This window comes from Natator depressus, chromosome 1, assembly GCF_965152275.1.
Source record: "Natator depressus isolate rNatDep1 chromosome 1, rNatDep2.hap1, whole genome shotgun sequence".
Classification (NCBI taxonomy): domain Eukaryota; kingdom Metazoa; phylum Chordata; order Testudines; family Cheloniidae; genus Natator; species Natator depressus.
Genome location: NC_134234.1, coordinates 310,290,639 through 310,310,925, shown reverse-complemented (window position 1 = coordinate 310,310,925; position 20,287 = coordinate 310,290,639). Strand labels below are relative to the sequence as shown.

The window sequence follows — 20,287 nt, the reverse complement described above, 5'->3', positions numbered from 1 at the left end:
ATCAAAGGTTGTTAGCAAAATAGAAATATGAAAAGGGGAAAAAATCATTTTTTAGGAAGGATACATTTTCATATGTGAAAGAGCAAACAGATTCCAGTAAAGCAAGGCATTCAGCCCAGCAGTCATCCCATGTAATAATATTATTTGTTTTGTTTTTTTCATTCTGATTAAGTTACAGGGTGAGTCAGTAGATTTTGTGCCAAGCACTTAGAGTTTCGTGACTTTTCAAGGCTGATATAAACTAAGGGCTGTTACTCCTTTTTCGCAGTCCATAAATTTGTTACAAAAAATATTTTAAAGAATTGTATGTTTTCATCTATGCAAACTGGACTTCAATCCACACCTAGACTCCTTGTGATAAAGACCTTTATTTTATACAAAAGTAATGAGATGCAAAACACCTTTACAACTCCTACAAAAGTGAAGTATAAGCAAAAATATCAATTATGACCTGTACTCATAACTTTACAAAAGCATTTACCAGTGAAATTGACTGCATAATTGCAGTTATATTAGTCTCTTGCAAACAAATGAGACCTACTGTGTATTGCCATATTTATTTCAAAAATCATATCTCCATAACCCATAAGTAATTTATGACCTTGTTTCCAAAGGGATCTTTTAAAGCAACAAAACACTAAACATTTAGATACTATCAGCAACCTACCATCAAATAATATCCTCACACAAAAGATAAAGTTGCAGTAAGAAATTTCACCTATATATTTCAAATTTATTAGAAAGGTACAGTATTTACCTTGAAAATAAATTTTGTTATTCCTTGGTCCCTACAGCTGGAGCTATAGCACTGTCTACAAACTGCTACAGTTAAGAAGCTTTAAATATAATAGTTGATTTATTGTATTATATTCTACTTGCTGAATCCACCTTACTGAGCCATCTGTACCACAACAGCTTTCCACGCTTTGTCTTTGTCAAAATCCTTTATGGTATTATTGGAAACCTAGAAGCAAACAGGTTTCAAACAGTGTTTTAGTTAATTATTAAAGTAAGTAAATATGCAGGAGAACACAGAAATAAGAATGTGGGCTGATTTATTAAAATATATCATAAAAATCTTTTCTATTTTGCATTTAATTAGTGGCTTTTATCCTGAAGAATCCTAAAACTCTTCAGAAATCATAACCCTACAGCATCACAGAAATGAAGCCACACTAGAGTCAAGGGCATCAACTTGCTGATGCACAACACATTGCCAAGAGTGGCCAATGTGGAAATTCTGGCTAAGGACACTGGGCCAAATCCCTATTTTTACTGAAGTGCCATAGGATCTTTAATATCCATGCACACAGATTCATGGATTCCAAAGCCAGAAGGATCCATTGTAATATCTAATCTGACCTCTCATGTAACATAGGCCGTAGAACAGGGGTGGGCAAACTTTTTGGCCCAAGGGCCACATCTGGATATGGAAATTGTATGGTGGGCCATGAATGCTCACGAAATTGGGGGTTGAGGTGCAGGTTCTGGCTGGGGGTGCGGGCTCTGGAGTGGGGCCAGAAATGAGGAGTTCAGGGTGTGGGAGGGGCTCTGGGCTGGGGCAGAGGGTTGGGGTGCAAGGAGGTGAGGGCTCCAGCTGGGGGTGCGGGCTCTGGGCTGGGGATGAGGGGTTGGGGGTGCAGGAGGGTGCTCCAGGCTGGGACTGAGGTGTTCGGAGGGTGGGAGGGGGATCAGGGTTGGGGCAGGGGGTTGGGACACGGGAGGGGGTCAGGAGCGCAGGCTCTGGGAGGCACTTACCTCAAACAGCTCCCAGAAGCAGCAGCATGTCTCCCCTCTGGCTCCTACATGGAGGCGCAGCCACGCGGCTCTGCACGCTGCCCTGTCCACAAGCGCTTGGGGAAGGGGCAGCATGTGAAGCCCCCTGGCTGACCCTACATGTAGGAGCCGAAGGGGGAACAGGCTGCTGCTTCTGGGAGCCACGCAGAGTGGGGCAAGCCCCAGACCCCGCTCCCCAGCTGGAGCTGATGGGGCCGGATTAAAACATCTGGAGGGCCGGATGCAGCTCCCGGGCCATAGTTTGCCCACCCCTGCCGTAGAACTTCCCCAGAATAATTTCTTTTGAACTTGAGTATATATTTTTTTTAAAATCCAATCTTGATTTAAAAATTGCCAATGATGGAAATCCTCTATGACTCTTGGTAAATTGTTCCAATGGCTAATTACCCTCATTGTTAAACATTTACATCTTATTTCCAGTCTGAATTTGTCTACCTTCAACTTTCAGCCACTGGATCCTGTTATACCTTTGTTTCCTAGATTGAAGAGCCCCTATCAAATATCAAATATTGATCCCCATGTAGGTACTTACAGACTGTAGTCAAGTCACCACTTAAAACCTTTTTGTTAAGCTAAATAGATTGAGCTATTTTAATCTATCACTATAAGGCACGTTTTCTAATCCTTTAATCATTCTCAGGCTCTTCTTTGAACACTCTCAAATTTATCAGCATCCTTCCTGAATTTTGGACACCAGAACTGGACACAGCTTTCCTGCAGCCGTCACACCAATGCCGAATACAGAGGTAAAATAACCTTTCTACCTTTACTTAAGACTTCGCTGTTTATGATCATATTAGCCCTTTTGATCATATTAGCCCTTTTGGCCACCACACTGCACTGGGTGCTCATGTTTAGCTGATTATTAACCATGACCCCCAAATCTTTTTCAGAGTCACTGCTTCCTAGGATAGAGTCCCCCATCCTGTAAGCATGGTCTACATTCTTTGTTCCCAGATGTATACATTTACATTTAGCCATATTAAAATACATATTGGTTGTATGTGCCCAGTTTACCAAACGATCCTGATTGCTCTGTATCAGTGACCCGACCTTTTCATTATTTACCACTCTCCCCAATTTTTGTGTCATCTGAAAACTTTATCAGTGATGAATTTATGTTTTCTTCCAGATCATCGATAAAAATGTTAAATAAAGTAAGGCCAGGAGTCGATCCATGCAGGAACTCACTAGAAACACCAGCTCAGTGTTGATTCCCTGTTTACAGTTACATTGAGATATATGCAAAAAGAAAAGGAGTACTTGTGGCACCTTAGAGACTAACAAATTTATTTGAGCATAAGCTTTCGTGAGCTACAGCTCATTTCATCGCATGCATTCACGAAAGCTTATGCTCAAATAAATCTGTTAATTTCTAAGGTGCCACAAGTACTCCTTTTCTTTTTGCGAATACAAACTAACACGGCTGTTACTCTGAAACCTGTCATTGAGATATATGTTAACCAGTTTTCAATCCATTTAATCCATTTAATGTGTGCCATAGTAATTTTTTATTATTTTAGTTTTTTAATCAAAATGTTATGTGTGTACCAAGTCAAATACTTTACAGAAGTGTAAGTATATTACATCAGCACTATTACCTTTATCAACCAAACTTTTCATCTCATAAAAAAAACATATCAAGTTAGTTTGACAGCATCTATTTGCCATAAACCTATGTTGATTGGCTTTAATTATACTACCCTCCTTTGATTCATAAAGTAGGACTTTGGTTTTTAAGATTTCAGCTGAAAACCCTACACAAAGAAGTAAACACTTTGAAGCAGGGCTTGTTCTGTGTTTGTACAGTACCTAGCACAATGGGGCCCTGATCCACGACTGGGGCTCTTAGGTGCTATTGCAATACAAATAATAATAACTATAAAAGACAACTCAGTTTACTTAATTTGAAAAGATGATGAAGCTTACTCAGCCTGGCTGAGATTCAAATGTATTGTTCCAGGGAATTTGGGAATATTAACTCATATATATATATATATATATATATAATATGATTATATGTTGTATTTTGAAAGTTTTGCTATATGTATATATGTATATATATAGTTATTTTTGCAATACAGAAATATAGATATAGATACAACATTTTCAAAATAAAATCATTGAATAATCTGACATTTTAAAAATAATAATTAAAGCAGGTTATAGCTATTATGAAAAGTTCTAAACATCTTTAATATAGTTTTACTTCTGTCCTTAACATTTTTCTTTTACAAATATTTTTTATAAAAAAGAATCAATAAGCACTTCAGTGCTGCCTCCTGTAGCTGGTATGGGGAACAAATCACACCTTCAAAGCTGCCACCTGTACTAAGTAGTTAGACAGGGAAGAGGCAGTGTTCCACTGGAGCAGAAGTGGGTGCTGCTGAGTGACGTGTTAACAGCTATAGGAAAAAGAGTGTAGTCCTTAGTGTTTGGAAGACATGAACGGAGGTTGGACTTGGATAGAGACATTTTTAATTCTGATGACTGTGCTTGTGTTTGTATCCAGGGAGGCTCCTCTCCAAGAGACCAAGCAGCAGCAACTTTAAATCAGTTCAACCACAGTGAAACCTCTGTGTTGTTGACCACCTCAGAAGTTGCTTGGGAACTAGACATTCAGGGACTACTGCATGTGCTGAACACATGCTACAAAATATGGAGTAAGATATCCACCGTATTAATTACTTAAAACACACACAATGGAGCCCAAGGCCTGGTGACGTCATACTGAGAGGACAAGAACACGGTCAAGAATGTGGTAGACTTGCTGACTGCAGCTGAATAGGAAGTGCTCCCCTGGCTTCATGACATGACCAGCTGTTAGCCATTGTCGAGCCTATCTTTCGGTGAAGGTCAGCTCTGGCAGGGGAAGGTGTGTCACATGGATGGCCATTTATGGGGAGTTAGATACCCAGCCAACCTCAGCTGCAAGGAGGTGCTTGGGAGGTGGCAGTGCCCCTTCTACACTATCCTTCAGAGAATGTCCATTAGAGGCTTCAGTGGGAACCTGCAGCATGTGATTAATAATAAAACATCTTTATTAATGAAATCGCTATTACCTATTTTATGCATAATGGGTCAGATCCCATTTATTCAGGAAAATATACCTCACTGAGCCAACAAAGTTATCAGATGAGGAGTTCAGTAGACCTTAGGACAAACTTCAGAGCTTGCAGAATCGAATGGGATCCACCATTCATATTTATTTGTTCTCCAAAAAGGCTTGTATGTATATAGTCCTTCTACACTAATTTTGTATTAGCACCAAATTCTCATAAATATATTGGCTCACTCTTAATTCTACTAAGTCCTGATATATTTCCATAATATTTTTTTCTGAATAGAAACAGCCAGCAAAAGAGGACATTTATCTTTTTCTTTTAGTTTAATGAATTTGCTTGTGAAAGGTGCAAAATGGACAGAATTGAAGATTACTGTACATTTCCACAGAACTGACACAGGACTAGCAAATGCAGTTCAAGATTCCTCACACTGTTTAATATCCTCAACCCTAACCTTGAGTGACCAGAGCATAGATTTAGTCAAAGACTGATTTGATCCTTGGCTTCTTTGCTGATACTTCTAATGAGGGTGGCAGTAGGTGGTTTGGGGTTTTTTGTGTGGTTTGGGGGGTCTTTTGGCTGGCACACTTGTCTGCTCGGAACTGACCAAGAGTAACAGTGCATTCTCCATCACTGGCAATTTTTAAATCAAGGTTGGATGTTTTTCTAAAAGATATTCTCTAGTTCAACCACAGCTATCGTACTTGAAGCAGGAATTAACTCAGGGAAATCCTATGGCCTGTGTTATGCAGATCAGACTAGATGATCACAAGGTCTTTTCTGGTCTTAAAATCTATGAAGGTGTCACGGAGTCCCTGCGCGATGCTCTGGAACTGCTCCCCATGAAGCCAGTCAGGACTCTGGGGCAGTCGCCTTCCTGTGAGCAGCCTGTCTTTAGGACACACAGCTTCCACCTTCCTGGGTATGACCTCGGAGCATTCAGCATCCTCTGCCCCTCCGTGCGCTTCCCACAGCGAGTCCGCTCAGGCAGGGCTCCTGGAGAAGCCAGAGGGTCCTGCACCCCAACTTCGCAGTCAGACGTGACTCTCAGCCAGCCAGTAAAACAGAGGTTTATTAGATGACAGGAACATGGTCTAAAACAGAGCTTGCAGGTGCAGAGAACAGGACCCCTCAGCTGGGTCCATTTTGGGGGGCAGTGAGCCAGACAACCACGTCTGCCCTTCACTCCATGTCCCAGCCAGCCCCAAACTGAAACTCCTTCCAGCCCCTCCTCCTCTGGGCTTTGTCCCTTTCCCGGGCCAGGAGGTCACCTGATTCCTTTGTTCTCCAACCCTTTAGCTCTCACCTTGAAGGGGGGAAGGGCCCCGGCCATCAGTTGCCAGGAAACAGCATGTCGGCCATTCTCTGTGTCCAGACCCCTGCACACACCTGCCCTCTAGGGCTCTGTAATGATCGTACATCCTTACCCCACCACCTAGATACTTAAGAACTACATAGGGGAAACTGAGGCACCCCCACACTATTCAGAGGAAACATTAAGAACAGTCCCACTTTGTCACAGAAGGTCACACAGAAAATCTATGACCTAGGCAGGAATAGACCCCAGATCTTGATTTTAGTAATGGGCTTCAATCTCAAGACCTTTCTTCCTCTCAAGCAAACAGCTGGCCTTACCCACAGAAGAAATGTGCAGGGCTGGTGGCTAGAAATAACAAGCATTTTACTGATAAACTGAACAGTTCATTCTGGAAGTAATTGAGAAACAATAAACCTAGCAAATCATTTTTACAGTCACTCTTCATAAGTGTTACCACTCTTTAAGGGTTCCATGTCCCATTACCAGTCTGTTATACCACAGAATATCTCAAGTCAACTAAGAAAACTATTACCGTACTGGTTTCAGAGTAGCAGCTGTGTTAGTCTGTATTCGCAAAAAGAAAAGGAGTACTTGTGGCACTTTAGAGACTAACAAATTTATCCAATGAAGTGAGCTGTAGCTCACAAAAGCTTATGCTCAAATAAATTTGTTAGTCTCTAAGGTGCCACAAGTACTCCTTTTCTTATTACTCTACTGAGTATATAATTTAACCAGGAAAATAAGTCATTCAGGGTGAAATTCAGCCTTAGCATGAATAAATACATCCTTTACATTTTTAAGGGCAATTTTAAGTGATAATTGAGAATAAGTTATTCAAATATTACAGAAAATCATTCATAAACTATAGATATTATCAAATTATAGTCAGATATTAGACGCTTACCTCCATTGTTTTGTACTCCTGTTTACTAATCTGTGGCATTGCCCAAGATGAATCATGCAGCTTCATTTTTGTCTTGTAACTTACACACTGGATGACAGTGCCAATGGTAAGCATTGCCTGAATTAACAGCATCAGCATCAGAAGTAACAGAAGTATATCATAAGATTGCTAAAAGTAAAAATGTATATAAGTTGTTAGATATTTATCATACCTGTCTTTTCTGCCTTCTCTCACTTCATATTTTCTGGAGTTCTCCCACAGTTTACATGTTTCAGTATGACACCTCATTTTTTTCTCTCGCTGACTGATCAAACACTTTGTTGTTTTGGAAAACTAAACTGCATTGAAAAGCCTTGAACAGAGTTGGGTGAAATTTGTTAGTTTTGGTTTGGTTTTGGTTTGGTGTAAATCATTTGTTTTCTATTCACATATCTTTGACTACCTGGGCATAAAGCCCTCAGGAAACTTGAGCTGGTGTAGAATGTGGTAGTACATTTCCTCAGCAACACAAGCTACTGGGATCTGCGAACTCTATTAATCTTTTCCCCAAACCAAGCTTTGAATGAATCCAAGTGTTTACAAGTGAACATTTAGCACTCTATCCCACTGTGCCACTTACTGGTAGGCATCCTAGGAAACAATCTGAAAGAAATTATTCTTCATGTAAGGTTTAGAACTTTGAAGTTTGTTCGCCACAATTTTATGAACACTTAGAATCATAGAATATCAGGGCTGGAAGGGACCTCAGGAGGTCATCTAGTCCAACTCCCTGCTCAAAGCAGGACCAATCCCCAACTAAATCATCCCAGCCAGGGCTTTGTCAAGCCTGACTTTAAAAACCTCTAAGAAAGGAGATTCCACCACCGCCCTAGGTAACCCATTCCAGTGCTTCACCACCCTCTTAGTGAAAAAGTTTTTCCTAATATCCAACCTAAACCTCCCGCCACTGCAACTTGAGACCAATACTCCTTGTTCTGTCATCTGCAATCACTGAGAACAGACTAGATCCATCCTCTTTGGAACCCCCTTTCAGGCAGTTGAAAGCAGCTATCAAATCCCCCCTCATTCTTCTCTTCTGCAGACTAAATAATCCCACTTGTTGAGCTGTTATGGAAAAGTTCTGTGGAATTTAAATAAAAAATGATTACCTTGTTACAGGTTATTCTATAACCATTCTATAGAATTTGATGGAGAACTATAACCCTGTTATAGTCTTCTATATGATGGTTCAAAATAACTATAGAAAGAATAGTTTTAGAATGTGTGACAGGGTCAGGCCAGATGGCTACAAAAGAGTGGTCGAAGGTAGATACATTAGTTCCAGGTTAAGCAGGTCCCTTTTCCCTGGGTAAAATAACAGGGACTATTCCAGAACACTCAGGAACTTTCTAGAACTATTTAAGGCAGGCAGGCTAATTAGGACACCTGTAGCCAATTGGGAAGCTGCTAGAATTAATTAAGGCTAATCAGGACACCTGGTTTAAAAAGGCTCTCACTCCAGTTAATGAGGTGTGTGCAAGGAGCCGAGAGTGAGAGGGTGTGCTGCTGGAGGACTGAGGAGTACAAATGCTATCTGGAATCAGGAGGAAGATCCTGTGGTGAGGATACAGGAAGTGTTGGGAGGAGGCCATGGGGAAGTAGCCCAGGGAGTTGTAGCTGTCACACAGGTGTTACACAAAACACTATAGACAGCTGTGATCCACAGGGCCCTAGGCTGGAACCTGGAGTAGAGGGCAGGCCCGGGTTCACCCCATCCCCCCCAACTCCCTACTGGATACAGGAGGAGTTGACTTGGACTGTGGGTCCCACCAGAGGGGAAGGTCCCTGGCCTGTTGCCCGACCCACTAGGTAGACCAGCAGAGACTGTAGGGATTGTTCTCCTTCCTTTTCCCCATGCTGGCCAGTGATGAGGTTATCTGAGTGAACAGCAGATTTGAGCAAGTGGCCAAACTGAGGGCTACTGTGAATCTCTGAGGTGAGCAAAATCTGCCAATAAGTGCAGGACCCACCAAGGTAGAGGAGGAACTTTGTCACAAATGTTATATAGGTTTTTAGAGTAATTTCCAAAACATTTTAGTCATTCTCCATAATACAGCTCTCTATATCCTTATGATACATAACTCATAATACTCTTTATTTACTCCCTCTGAATTGCTAATTGGTGGATGCTAATTTTTCAAACGAGTAAAATACATACTTTAACTGCTGGTGGATAATTTTTAAAGATGTCAATAACTCGCATGATACTGAAGGATAAGTATCCAGAAGCAGTGAACAACAATGGAGAAGTGACACTGCTTATGGCAATCAGGACCTCAACCTAGTTAAAACAAGATATTACATTTTAAATTAAGATGTCAAACTTGTGTTAAATAAATAAAAATAAGAGCAAATAACATTGGTTCTTGATTCCACTTTTTCCTGCAGCAAATTTAATGGGAGTGTGTGATAAAAATATATAGAAAGGGCCCAATCTGCAAGCCATCCATATTCAGATCTCTCCTCTAAGTATGTACAGAAGCAGGAATTCAAATAAATGAATATTCACTATGGAGGCTAAAGGCTACTAGCTAAGAATTCTATTGCTTTGTAGTACATTTAAACTCATTTCCATTCAAAGTTCAAGAGGGTTGTTGTATTGTTTTGTTTTGACTATGTCTTTCAAGTACAGGCAGACGAAGCAAAAATGGATTAGGAGGGCTAGCATGGAAGGGACACTATTATTTTTTTCATTTACATGAAACAATAAGAATTACAGCCAAACATTAGGTGATCTGTACATGCTAAATAACTAAACCAACAGATTCCGGTAGTTTCAGGTGAGGTTCCTGATGACAATAACAGGCTGATTTTCATTCAAAGATAATTCTGTAGGGTCAAATTCTGTTTCAATTACCACCATAGATCACTACTGTCTTCAGTGTGGCTGCATGTGTCTAACTGAGAACAGAATTAGGACTACTGGATGTTTGGTGAGGCAGACCCATTTTGTGCCCCTGCTGACTCTCCTTACCATCCTTGTAGTAATGTCCACAACTTCCCCTGAAATATCCAGTACAAATAAATACTTTGTACATTTTAATCAATTAAAAATCTATTTTGGTTAATGCACTAATGGTGTATCGCAGGAGGAAAGCTGACTGAACTCTCTTTTAGTACAATGAACTTTATAAGTACAGAGCCAAGCACTCCATTGGTCTCCTTTCTAACAGTATTAATTGAGTATTCCAAGGACCCCGACATCTATTTTGTTATATTTAGTATATAACTTTTTATGGTAACTTTACAGTGAACATATATTAGTTGTATGATTATCACCAAAGGACTTTATTCATAATATTCCATTATAACACAATATCTGAACATTACACATATACTTACCAAACATTTACTTGGATATTCAGCAGCTACATGACTTGCAATGGCACTTGGAAAGCACTGAAAAGAACTCCAAGACATTAGAAAACATTAAGACCTAGCTCCTCGGCTGCTAAATTGGAATAGCTTCATTGACTGCAGTGGAGCTACATTGATTTACACTAGCTGAAAATCGGGTCCTCAATTTGCTCCAAAAATGTGAACTTTTGTTATAAAGCTAAAATTTTGTATAACACTGTATAAGCAATATTTATGGTACTAATTTAATGGGGAGAAAAATTAACTCAAAAACTTTATTGCCATTAATGGAGTGTTCTGTACTACTAAATCTATACATATCAAGATGACACTATTACCCATGTAGCCTAAGTCAGTAGGTCTTCCATGTGCTAACATTCTACTGAACTTGAATTTAGCACGCTAAAGGATTCTGGGTGAATTCACCCAGGGGCTGGTGTCTCTCTCCATTTTGTGCTGAGGAGATTGCCAACCAGCGGATTCATGTAAGCATGGACCCAGTGGCTTCTCCACTACCTGTCCCCTCAGTGGTATTGAGGCATGCACGGTCACCCCCTTATGAATTTTCTTCTCCTGTCTGCAGCTCTCATTATGTTGCTATCATCATGAAGGGTTTCACACTGAGGTGAATGTCCACCACCAATCACTGGAGGTTCAAGTATGTAATTGGGACAGCCACTTAATCAAGATGATAGGCTGACCTTGGCATCCTAAGGATTCCACTAAAGTGAAATTCAACCCAGATCTTAATTGTGCAGACTGAAAGATGGTATTTTAAAAACATGGACCTGTTTAGTAAAGAATAACCCCTTTAATAGCCTTATTTTATTACTGATTTCAATGGGAATTTTACCTAAGTAAAAAGAAAAGGAGTACTTGTGGCACCTTAGAGACTAACCTTAGTCTAACCTTAGTCTCTAAGGTGCCACAAGTACTCCTTTTCTTTTTGCGAATACAGACTAACATGGCTGTTACTCTGTTACCTAAGTAAGGCACTTACATCCTAGTACAGTGTTGTAAATCAAAAGGCAGGCATGTTAGACAATCTAGCACTATCATTAAAAAGCATTAATTTTTTGTAAGGCAGTGACTGAAAATTAATTTGAGAGCCAAATAAACATCAAGCTTAGAGAGACAATGTATAAAAAGCTACATTTAATAGTGTAGTACTTACAGCCACTAAGATCCAAAAGAATGTTACTGAAAGGTATGGACCTGAGACTAACACATCCATATTCAAAGCAATTATTCCACCAAATACTGCAGAAATTCCAATAATCACTTCAATTACCTGAAAAAAATTAAAGCACTAAAATAATTAGCAATGAATTTAACTAAGTTTTTACAGTCATTTCAGTTGTGTAGTTAGGATGACTCATAGACGTTAATGGATACATTTATGACATGAGAAATGTCTGAGGCCAATCCTACACTCACGAAAGACTACGGGAAAACTTCCATTAGTTAAAATGGGAGTAGGACTGGCCCCTTTCTACATGTTTACAATTTTATTCAGTGTTTCCAATAAAAAATAAATTGTCATATCTGCAATTATTTCTTATTTAATCATTAAGTAGACTTTTCCTTCCTGTTTAGGACAGTTGGAATTTATCTTGTAAAATCAACGCATAACTCATGTTCATGTTGACACATTATAACAAGCCTGTTCCTGAAGCTATTACACACAGAATTCTCACAGGCTTTAAAGGAGTTCAGTATGTGAAAAGATGAGAGAATAAATTCATTTATCTCAAGAAAACAAAGCTTTTCTTACTGAATAGGATTTCAGAATTCGGGTAGGAAAGCTGACATAGTTCAAAACGCTGGTACTGTCATACACGGTACTCTAAAGGTAAAAAAGAAACAACATGATCTGAAAAAAGTATGCAGTTTAATAAGGGCCAGGTTGTGTCTTGACTCTACACAGTATAAGGGGCAGTTGTTATACCAATAAATTAAAAACCAGCAGGATCTTATTAAAGGGAAAAGGCAAAATACCACATTTATTGTGAATACAGAAAGAATCATAGTAAGCAGTTAGTTACAGCTATAACATTCCATTCAATCTCATATTTATTCACACATTCATACACACACAGGTTCTGCAAGGTTGTTATCATAGTTACCAGCCTTAGAGTTGCTCATGCCAAGCCACTGGCCAGGTGGCCTGGACATGAGGAGGGAGCAGGGCCTTGTCAGATGCTCATCTGATGCTCCTGGAAGTTGGTTTGCAGAATCAGACCCCAAAGTTCTCACTTTTTAAGAGTCTATTTTTATAGGAATTTCTTCCTATGCCAGTCTATGGGAATTGCTTGATCATGCTGTTGCTGAATCAATCAGCAGATAGCACATTCCTGACGGCTCCAAGATGTTATCTTGTTCTTTGGTTCTCCCATTCTTGAGGCTGTTGGGTGGATTCCAGTCTGCCCTCCAGGGGTCCTCTGGTTATTTCCACTTGACGCCTTCTTCAGCTGATGGACACTGGATTCTTAGGCTGGCACCTCCCTGATCATTCAGTTATTATCCACACCAAGCATCCATCCACATACATCCTCTATCTCTATTTTAATCACAATTGTTAATACAACAAAAGGGCGGGGAATCTCTGGGTGCTGTTTCTGTTGTTAGAGTATTGCTTTGAGTCTCTCTCTCTGTGAATTGCTTTGAGAACAGACTCTGTCTTAGAATGTACTAACACAATTAGCAGCTTGCAAGTTTCACACATAGAGGGAGAGAAACAGTACCAAAAACCAAGAGACCTGTTAATTAGTAATACCCTGGAATTTAAACTATGGGGATTCAAATTCATTTGTGATTTTAATACAGAACTTCTTTAATATGATCCAACACAGTCAGACATATCCCCCCAATCACTTGTGAAGTCTGCCTGCAACTTGACTATAAGGTTGTGGGGAAGAGTAGGTGTTGCATGCCCTGTTCCCAGGGAATGAGTAGAGCATTGGTTCCACCCCCTAACACACTGGCCACAGCAGATGATCAAAAGGGAAGTAAGGGTCAGCAGCAAATTTCCTCCCCCTGGGAGCAAGTGGGGAGCAGGGAAGGAATCATAGCACTCTGAATCACAATTTTTTTCAACACCATCTCAGGAGACACAAAAAGCACAAACTAGTCCAATGTAAGCATTGTCAATACTATTGTCAATACTATAATAAGTTTTATATGTGGTTACAAAGCATTTTTTCTCAGAGGGAGAAATTTTCTATATCCTTCACTGAATCATAAATATTTCGTATTTTCCCCTACTTTGTATTCTCATCTTGAGGCTCATATATTTCCATCATTACTAATAAAGACACTAAATTGTAATGGAATCCACTCAGAAAACATGAGCCCCTCTCCATATCAGGTTAGGGCCAGATTAAGCCACTCTTTCTCATGTAGTACAGAACCTTCCTACACAAAGTAGTTCCAAAAGGTGGAAGAATCCAGCCCTTATACAATTTCTGTTAAGTAATGGAAAACATTAATTTCCACTCATTTTCCCTCTGGGGCTTTGCATAGCAAACAGCATTACCACTGGATTACAAAATGGCATAGATACAGAGCCAGTTTCCCACAGTGCAGCCCATTTGCACTACTACAGTGTTGCAAAGGGGCCATAAACTTGTCAGATCTCCCCAGATAAGGATTTTACCTGTGTGAGATAGCTATCTCTTATGGCAGCACCTCACCCCCCCACAGTTCATGGTATAGGAAGCATCTGTGGGTGTTTGCTTCATTCTGGGAAGAAGCATGTGCTGTTGCAGAAATCATATAAGGTGGGATATTGAAAAGTGCCTGTGTGACTTAGGAGCACAAGTGTCATTGACTTTCTAAGTCACTTAAGGTGGTCTTGAAAATCCCATCCACAGCCTCAAATCCTGCATTCAGCCCATGCTACCCATGTTAATACTGGGGAACTCTGCATAGGCAATGTGGGAAGGAATCTACCCTCTTTCTCAAGCTTCAGAAGAGCAGCAAAGCTTTGCACATAAGCATGCCTGAAGGACAGGGAATGGCTCAGAGTATCTGCATAATTATGGTGTCCTTCAACCACCCTACCTGTCTACTGTCAAAGTGTCCCAATGGAGTTATGCTCTACAAAAAGCAAGGAATATGGATGCCCTGCATGAGCTCATGCTATCCTGACCATGGTGCACAGTACAGTTATAGTAGTCACAGTTTGCACAGGGCCCTCTGCCCCTTTGGAGATGGAAGAAAATTGGGGCATCATTATATTACAGTAGATGCTCATTAGTAGCAACATATTGGTGCCCTTTTCCAGTTGCTCCTAAGCAGCTGTTGCTGTTACGGGGAGTGTCATCTGACCAAAAGCATATGAAGAGTTAAGAGTGTTTCAGAAGGGGTGTGGCAGCCATGTTGGGGGAGGCAAGTTTTGGGGGGATGGGCAGGGGCACCCTGTGTTTGGCATGGGAGCCCCCAGTTTGCAAAATGGCTGAGTGAGCCCAGCTGCCGGGAAAAGGCTGAGGATGCTTCTGCTGGCATCTTCATGCCCCACTCTGGCGAGGGATGGCTGGCTGGGAGGGCACCATGCACAACCTGCAATGGAATGTGGAGGTGGCTCCTAGCACAGAGAGCGGTGACAGAAGGGGGGAAGGGGACAGGTCAGTGGCCTGGGGAGGGAGGTCCCCCGAACCCTCACTGCAAAACAGCACACCCACGCTGGCAACCGAGATGGAGGGGACAGCTCAGTGCATGGGAGGTTCTCCCAAATTCCCCACTGCAAAATGGCAACCCCCCGCTGCTGCCTGTAAGCCAGATGCTGAGGACAGGAGGAGGAAACCTTTCAGCTGTGCCTCTGCTGTTCCCCTGACTCCAGCTTTCCCCCCTGAAAAATCCCTCTCTTCCAGACCCTCTCTCCAATCTCCCCCTACACATGCTCTCCATTCAGGCTCTGTCAGGCAGGGCAAGTGAATGAGACTCTGTGCCCTGGAGCTGCACTGAAGGGTCAGGAGGGGAATGGAATGACGCAGTTTGGTGCGGAGGGGGCAATACCCTATTTGCCCCCCATCTCCACCCCTGGATGTGACATCGCAACATCACAAATGTTGCTCTTATATGCCGGCTATGTTGCTGTTACCTAGTAGACAATTCACAGTAGGGAAAGAGTTCCCTGGGGAAATATTGCTTTTAAGCTGTGGCTGTTCTTACAAGGTGTTTCTGCAAACAAGGGTCTCCTGTACCTTGATTTCTCTTAATTATTGTTCTGAATCAATTTCACAATGAAATATAAAATTATTATATAAAAATGAAGTCACTAGTACTTAGTCAACATAAAGAAAGAAGGGGAGAAGTGATGTGTTTAAACAGATATGCTTAAGAAAACAAACAAAAATGAAATTAACAAATTGTAATTCTTAAGGGAAAACCTACTTTCTTCCTCCTACAGCAGTCTTCATTAGACCTAGCTGAAATGATCACAGTAGTTGCCATGAAGATTTCCAGCAGAATTAGCAGAATCAAGTTGAAATTTATCTGCCAACAGAATCCCATATCAAACTGCATTAAATAAGTAACATTAAAAAACATAACTGTGTCTATAAAAATTTAGCAAACTGTTGATCCATGATTAATAAGTTCCTATTGTTCTTTCATGTCAGTTCTGCTTTCTAAAAAGGTACACCTTGTCTCTGACATATATCTTGCATATCATGTTTCTTGAAGAAAACCAGAACAGGCAGATTTCAGAGGCCTTCTTCTGGGCACTGAAATTGATCTTCCTTTCTGTGTCATGTTTAGATCTAGGCATATTGTGATCTTGACATATTTAGCTTCTAGGAAAAGTGGCAGCACAAAGAACTACAAAATAATAAAGATACTATTTGGCTACAGTATCAACTTCATATTTTAAAATCATATTTACCTATGCACATTAAAAAACATACTGTAAAACAGAAGTTAAAGAGATATTTCTAAATATTAGAAGAAATCCTCACCGAAACTATCACTTGCCTCTGTAAATGCTACATCTGGCTAGGGAGGGTTTCAAAGCTTCTAATGCTTTAGGAAAGTATTTTGGAACCACATGAGTTCACTGCTCATGATCCTCCTCTGTGGCTGAGGAGCATGCAGTGCCACTTGGAGAAAGGGGGTAGGTAACAAAGGTGACAAAGCCACCTTTGCACTTGACTGATCCTGGGCCAGTTATCCACATAAATCCCAGCATAAAGCAGAGCTGCCTGACGGCGTCTCTAACTTGGATCAGCTGCCAATGGTTCCAAAAGACTGATATAGCAGGCACAGAGTGCCAGGATGCAGGGAGATCCCAGTCACATACCCTTTTTCATGGCCACTCTCCTTAAGGTAACAGCTGAGGAAGAATGTGGTGGTATAGGCACTCTTTGGATATGTTTGCACAGCAAAGACAAACTTGTGGCTGGCCAATGCCAGCTGACTTGGGCTCATGGAGTTCAGGCTGCTGGGCTGTTTCATTGGTATGAAGACTTCCAGGCTCAGGCTGGAACCTGAGCTCTGGGATCCTCCAATCCCACATGGTGCTAGACCCCAGGCTCCATCCCAAGCCCGGAAGTCTAACCAGCAATGAAATAGTCCCGCAGCCTGAACACTGCGAGCCCAAGTCAGCTGGCACGGGCCAGCCATGGCTGTCTAGTTGCTGTGTAGACACGCTGTTTGTCACCAGAAGATTCCCCTTTGCTGGGATGATCCACAAATGGCTGGCTACACTGATTCCAGGGCTATTTTGCACTGGGGAAGCATCACAAAGCAGCCACAGCACAGCCTGGGATTGGCCCACATATTTATTTTAACATTTACAACATTTTTTAAAAGTTATCTGTGACGATGTAACAAAGGCCCTCCACAGATGGTGTTGCTTTAAGTCATAAAGTGTTTTGAATTAAACAGAGATTTAATATTTTATGGGTCCAATATCCTCCAAATTATTAGCAACGAACCCATGTCAGACCTAATGACTAATATTTCCCTGTGCAGTTTCCATGAACAATATAATGAATCATCAGAGAGATATTACAATATTTATGAAATGGGCAAGTAGGGAGGCTAAAATAAACTACTTGTCTCATGTACTGAAGTCTCTTTGCACTACATAGCCAGTGCAAAGCAGCCATAAAAGTGGCAGACCTGGCCTTGAGAGGATCACTCCAGTGTAAGGAGATCCTCCGGTAGGATAGAACCATCATAGCACCATGGATCAGCCTGGTGCACAGCCAGTCCAGGATCAGAGAAGCACAAAAATCCACACCTGCAGCTGAGGATCTGGGCCACAGAATCAATATGCAATTTATCTGTTTTCAGATGTCTTAGAAAACTATGAAGAATCAGCCAAAGATGTCCTGTGATTGTCGTACTAGACTATAGAATTTGGCAAATAGGAAATTATGTTTGGGTTATAAATTTACCTCTTTCTAACTTTTACATGTTTCTAAATTTCTAATCCTATACCCAGATTTCCCCCACCCATCCCCATACACACACACACACACACACACACACACACTGTGTTTTAATCTGCACTGAAGACTCTGAGGTGGCAGTATGGTTGAGCGGATAGAGCACTAGCCTGAGGGATGTGAGTTCAATTATGAGCTCTACCACTGGCCTGTTGGTTGACGTTGGGTAATTCACTCCCCCTTTCTGTGCCTCAGTTTCCCCTTCCGTAAAATGGGGATTATGATACCTCCTTTGTAAAGTGCTTTGAGATATACTGATGAAAAGCACTATATAAGAGCTAAGTATTATTACTATGATCAAAATACTTTAATCTCACTACAGTTGGCCGTACATAATTGTATGGTAATGCAGATTACCATGCAACCTGAAAAAAATGGTTACTTACTTGTACAGTAACTTTTGTTCTTCTAAATGTTTTGTGTACGTATAAATTCTACTGCAGGTGTATGTGCACCCAACACACTCGAGTCAGAGACTTGTCAGCAGTACAACTAAATTGTGCATGTGCTTTTGTTCTCCTTGTTTACCGAGTCTAGGACATAAAAGGGGCTTGTCTCCCACCTCTGGCTCCATTTTTTCACACCGCTGTGTGTCTAGTGTCTGAAGTAGTGGGAAAGATGGGAGCGTCATGGAATGGATATGTGCACAACGTATCTTGAAGAACAACCGTTTCTGTACAAGCAAGTGACCTTTTCCCTCTTTTGAATGATTGTGCACATATATATTCCACTGCGGGTGACTCATCAGCAGTTCCCTTCCAGGTGGTGGGACTTTGGATCATCTGCACAGAGACTGTAGCACCAACTTGACAAAGTTGGCATTGTCATGAGAGGCTTGAGTGATGGCAAAATGTCTGGAAAAGGTGTGTACAGATGACCATGTTGCTGCTCTGCAGATATCTATTATCAGAGTGTTGCTGAGGAAAGCTGATGAAGTGGACTAAGCCCTGGTGGGAGTTAGACATAATGCTTGGTGGAGGAGAGACTTTAGAAAGATCATAGCAGAGTTTAATGCAGTCAAAAATACGCTGAATTGACACTAGATGACATTTACTCTCTTGGCATACACTACAAAGAGACAGGGAGATTCTCTAAAGCAGTGTTTCTCAACCTTTTTGATAACAAGGACTGGCTTGCTGCCTTCCTAAACTGTGTCAGGGAGATCTCAGGGACTGGCGCCAGTCCATGGACCGGTCATTGAGAAACATTGCTCTAAAGGACACAGTGTGATCTAGATAGAATGCCAAAGCTATGCAAATATCTAAGGTGTGGAGTCTTTCTTTGGCTTTTGAACAGTGGCACAGGCGCTGACTCCATGGGTGCTCCGGGGCTCAGGAACCCATAGAAAAAAAATAGTGGGTGTTCAACACGCATGAGCCAGAGCTTGAGTGTGGAATGTGATGAGTTCTGTGCTGCTAACAGCTTCTGCCCTGGGGCAGGGACTTTGTTTATAAACAGAGGCAGGGTAATTAAGATAACAAAAGGCCTGTCATTAAATTAAATGAAGGATCATTAGATTATCCTGAAAGCATTCCCAGGCACTCCAGTTAAAAGATAGGAAACAAAGGTTAGGAATAAATGGTCCATTTTCAGAATGGAGAGAAGTCAATAGCGGTGTCCCATGAGGGGCTTGTACTGGTCTGGGACCTGTGCTGTTCAACATATTCATAAATGATCTGCAAAAAGGGGTAAACAGTGAGGTGGCAAAGTTTGCAGACCATACAAAATTATTCAAGATAGTTAAGTCCAAAACAGACTGCAAAGAGTTACAAAGGGATCTCACAAAACTGGGTGACTTGGCAACAAAATGGCAGATGAAATACAATGTTAAATGCAAAGTAATGCACATGGCAAAATATAATCCCAACTATACATACAAAATGATGGTGCCTAAATTAGCTATTACCCATCAAGAAAGAGATCTTGGCGTTATTTACAGTACTCTGGAAGCACTATGTTTCCAGAGTACTGCAAATTCATGAGGATCCTTCTCACTATGTCTGTATCATCTTGAACTCATTCTCCAGCTTCAGAAGACTTAAAAATTATCTCCAGTCATCAATGAGAGAGACACAGCTGAATAATGTAGCTGTCCTTAACGTGCGTCAAAACAATACCAAAGAACCTAGATGTAAATAAGACTGCTGACAGTTTCATCCAGAAGTCTACAGGGAGACATAATGTCTTTAAACTGGGACGTTAGACAGCTCGTAGGTGACTATAATGATTTTAATATACTGTAATTCATGATAATGTAATTAAGGAGTTGATAACAATTCAATCATTATTAAAATAGTAAAGATACCAATGATAGATACATTCAATAACTAGAATATGAAAGAAGTGTATAAATATA

At 41.0% G+C, this 20,287-nt stretch overlaps 1 protein-coding gene across 6 annotated transcripts in view; it reads right to left on the bottom strand.

Annotated features, from left to right (window-relative positions):
• Positions 1 to 209: 209 nt before the first annotated feature.
• MLC1 (modulator of VRAC current 1) overlaps positions 210 to 20,287 on the bottom strand; it is a 37,699-nt gene continuing 17,621 nt past the window's right edge. For 2 of the 6 annotated variants that reach the window (XM_074952311.1, XM_074952320.1), the window contains exons 7-13: positions 15,875 to 15,976; positions 12,255 to 12,326; positions 11,655 to 11,771; positions 10,466 to 10,522; positions 9,282 to 9,404; positions 7,085 to 7,252; positions 220 to 964 (exon numbers count right to left, since the gene is read on the bottom strand). In XM_074952311.1, coding sequence (XP_074808412.1) covers positions 890 to 964; positions 7,085 to 7,252; positions 9,282 to 9,404; positions 10,466 to 10,522; positions 11,655 to 11,771; positions 12,255 to 12,326; positions 15,875 to 15,976 — 714 coding nt within the window. In that variant the 3' untranslated portion in view covers positions 220 to 889. Of the gene's footprint in view, positions 965 to 7,084; positions 7,253 to 9,281; positions 9,405 to 10,465; positions 10,523 to 11,654; positions 11,772 to 12,254; positions 12,327 to 15,874; positions 15,977 to 20,287 lie in introns of all 6 variants that reach the window. The other 4 variants (XM_074952330.1, XM_074952337.1, XM_074952354.1 and 1 more) reach the window with 4 other exon arrangements.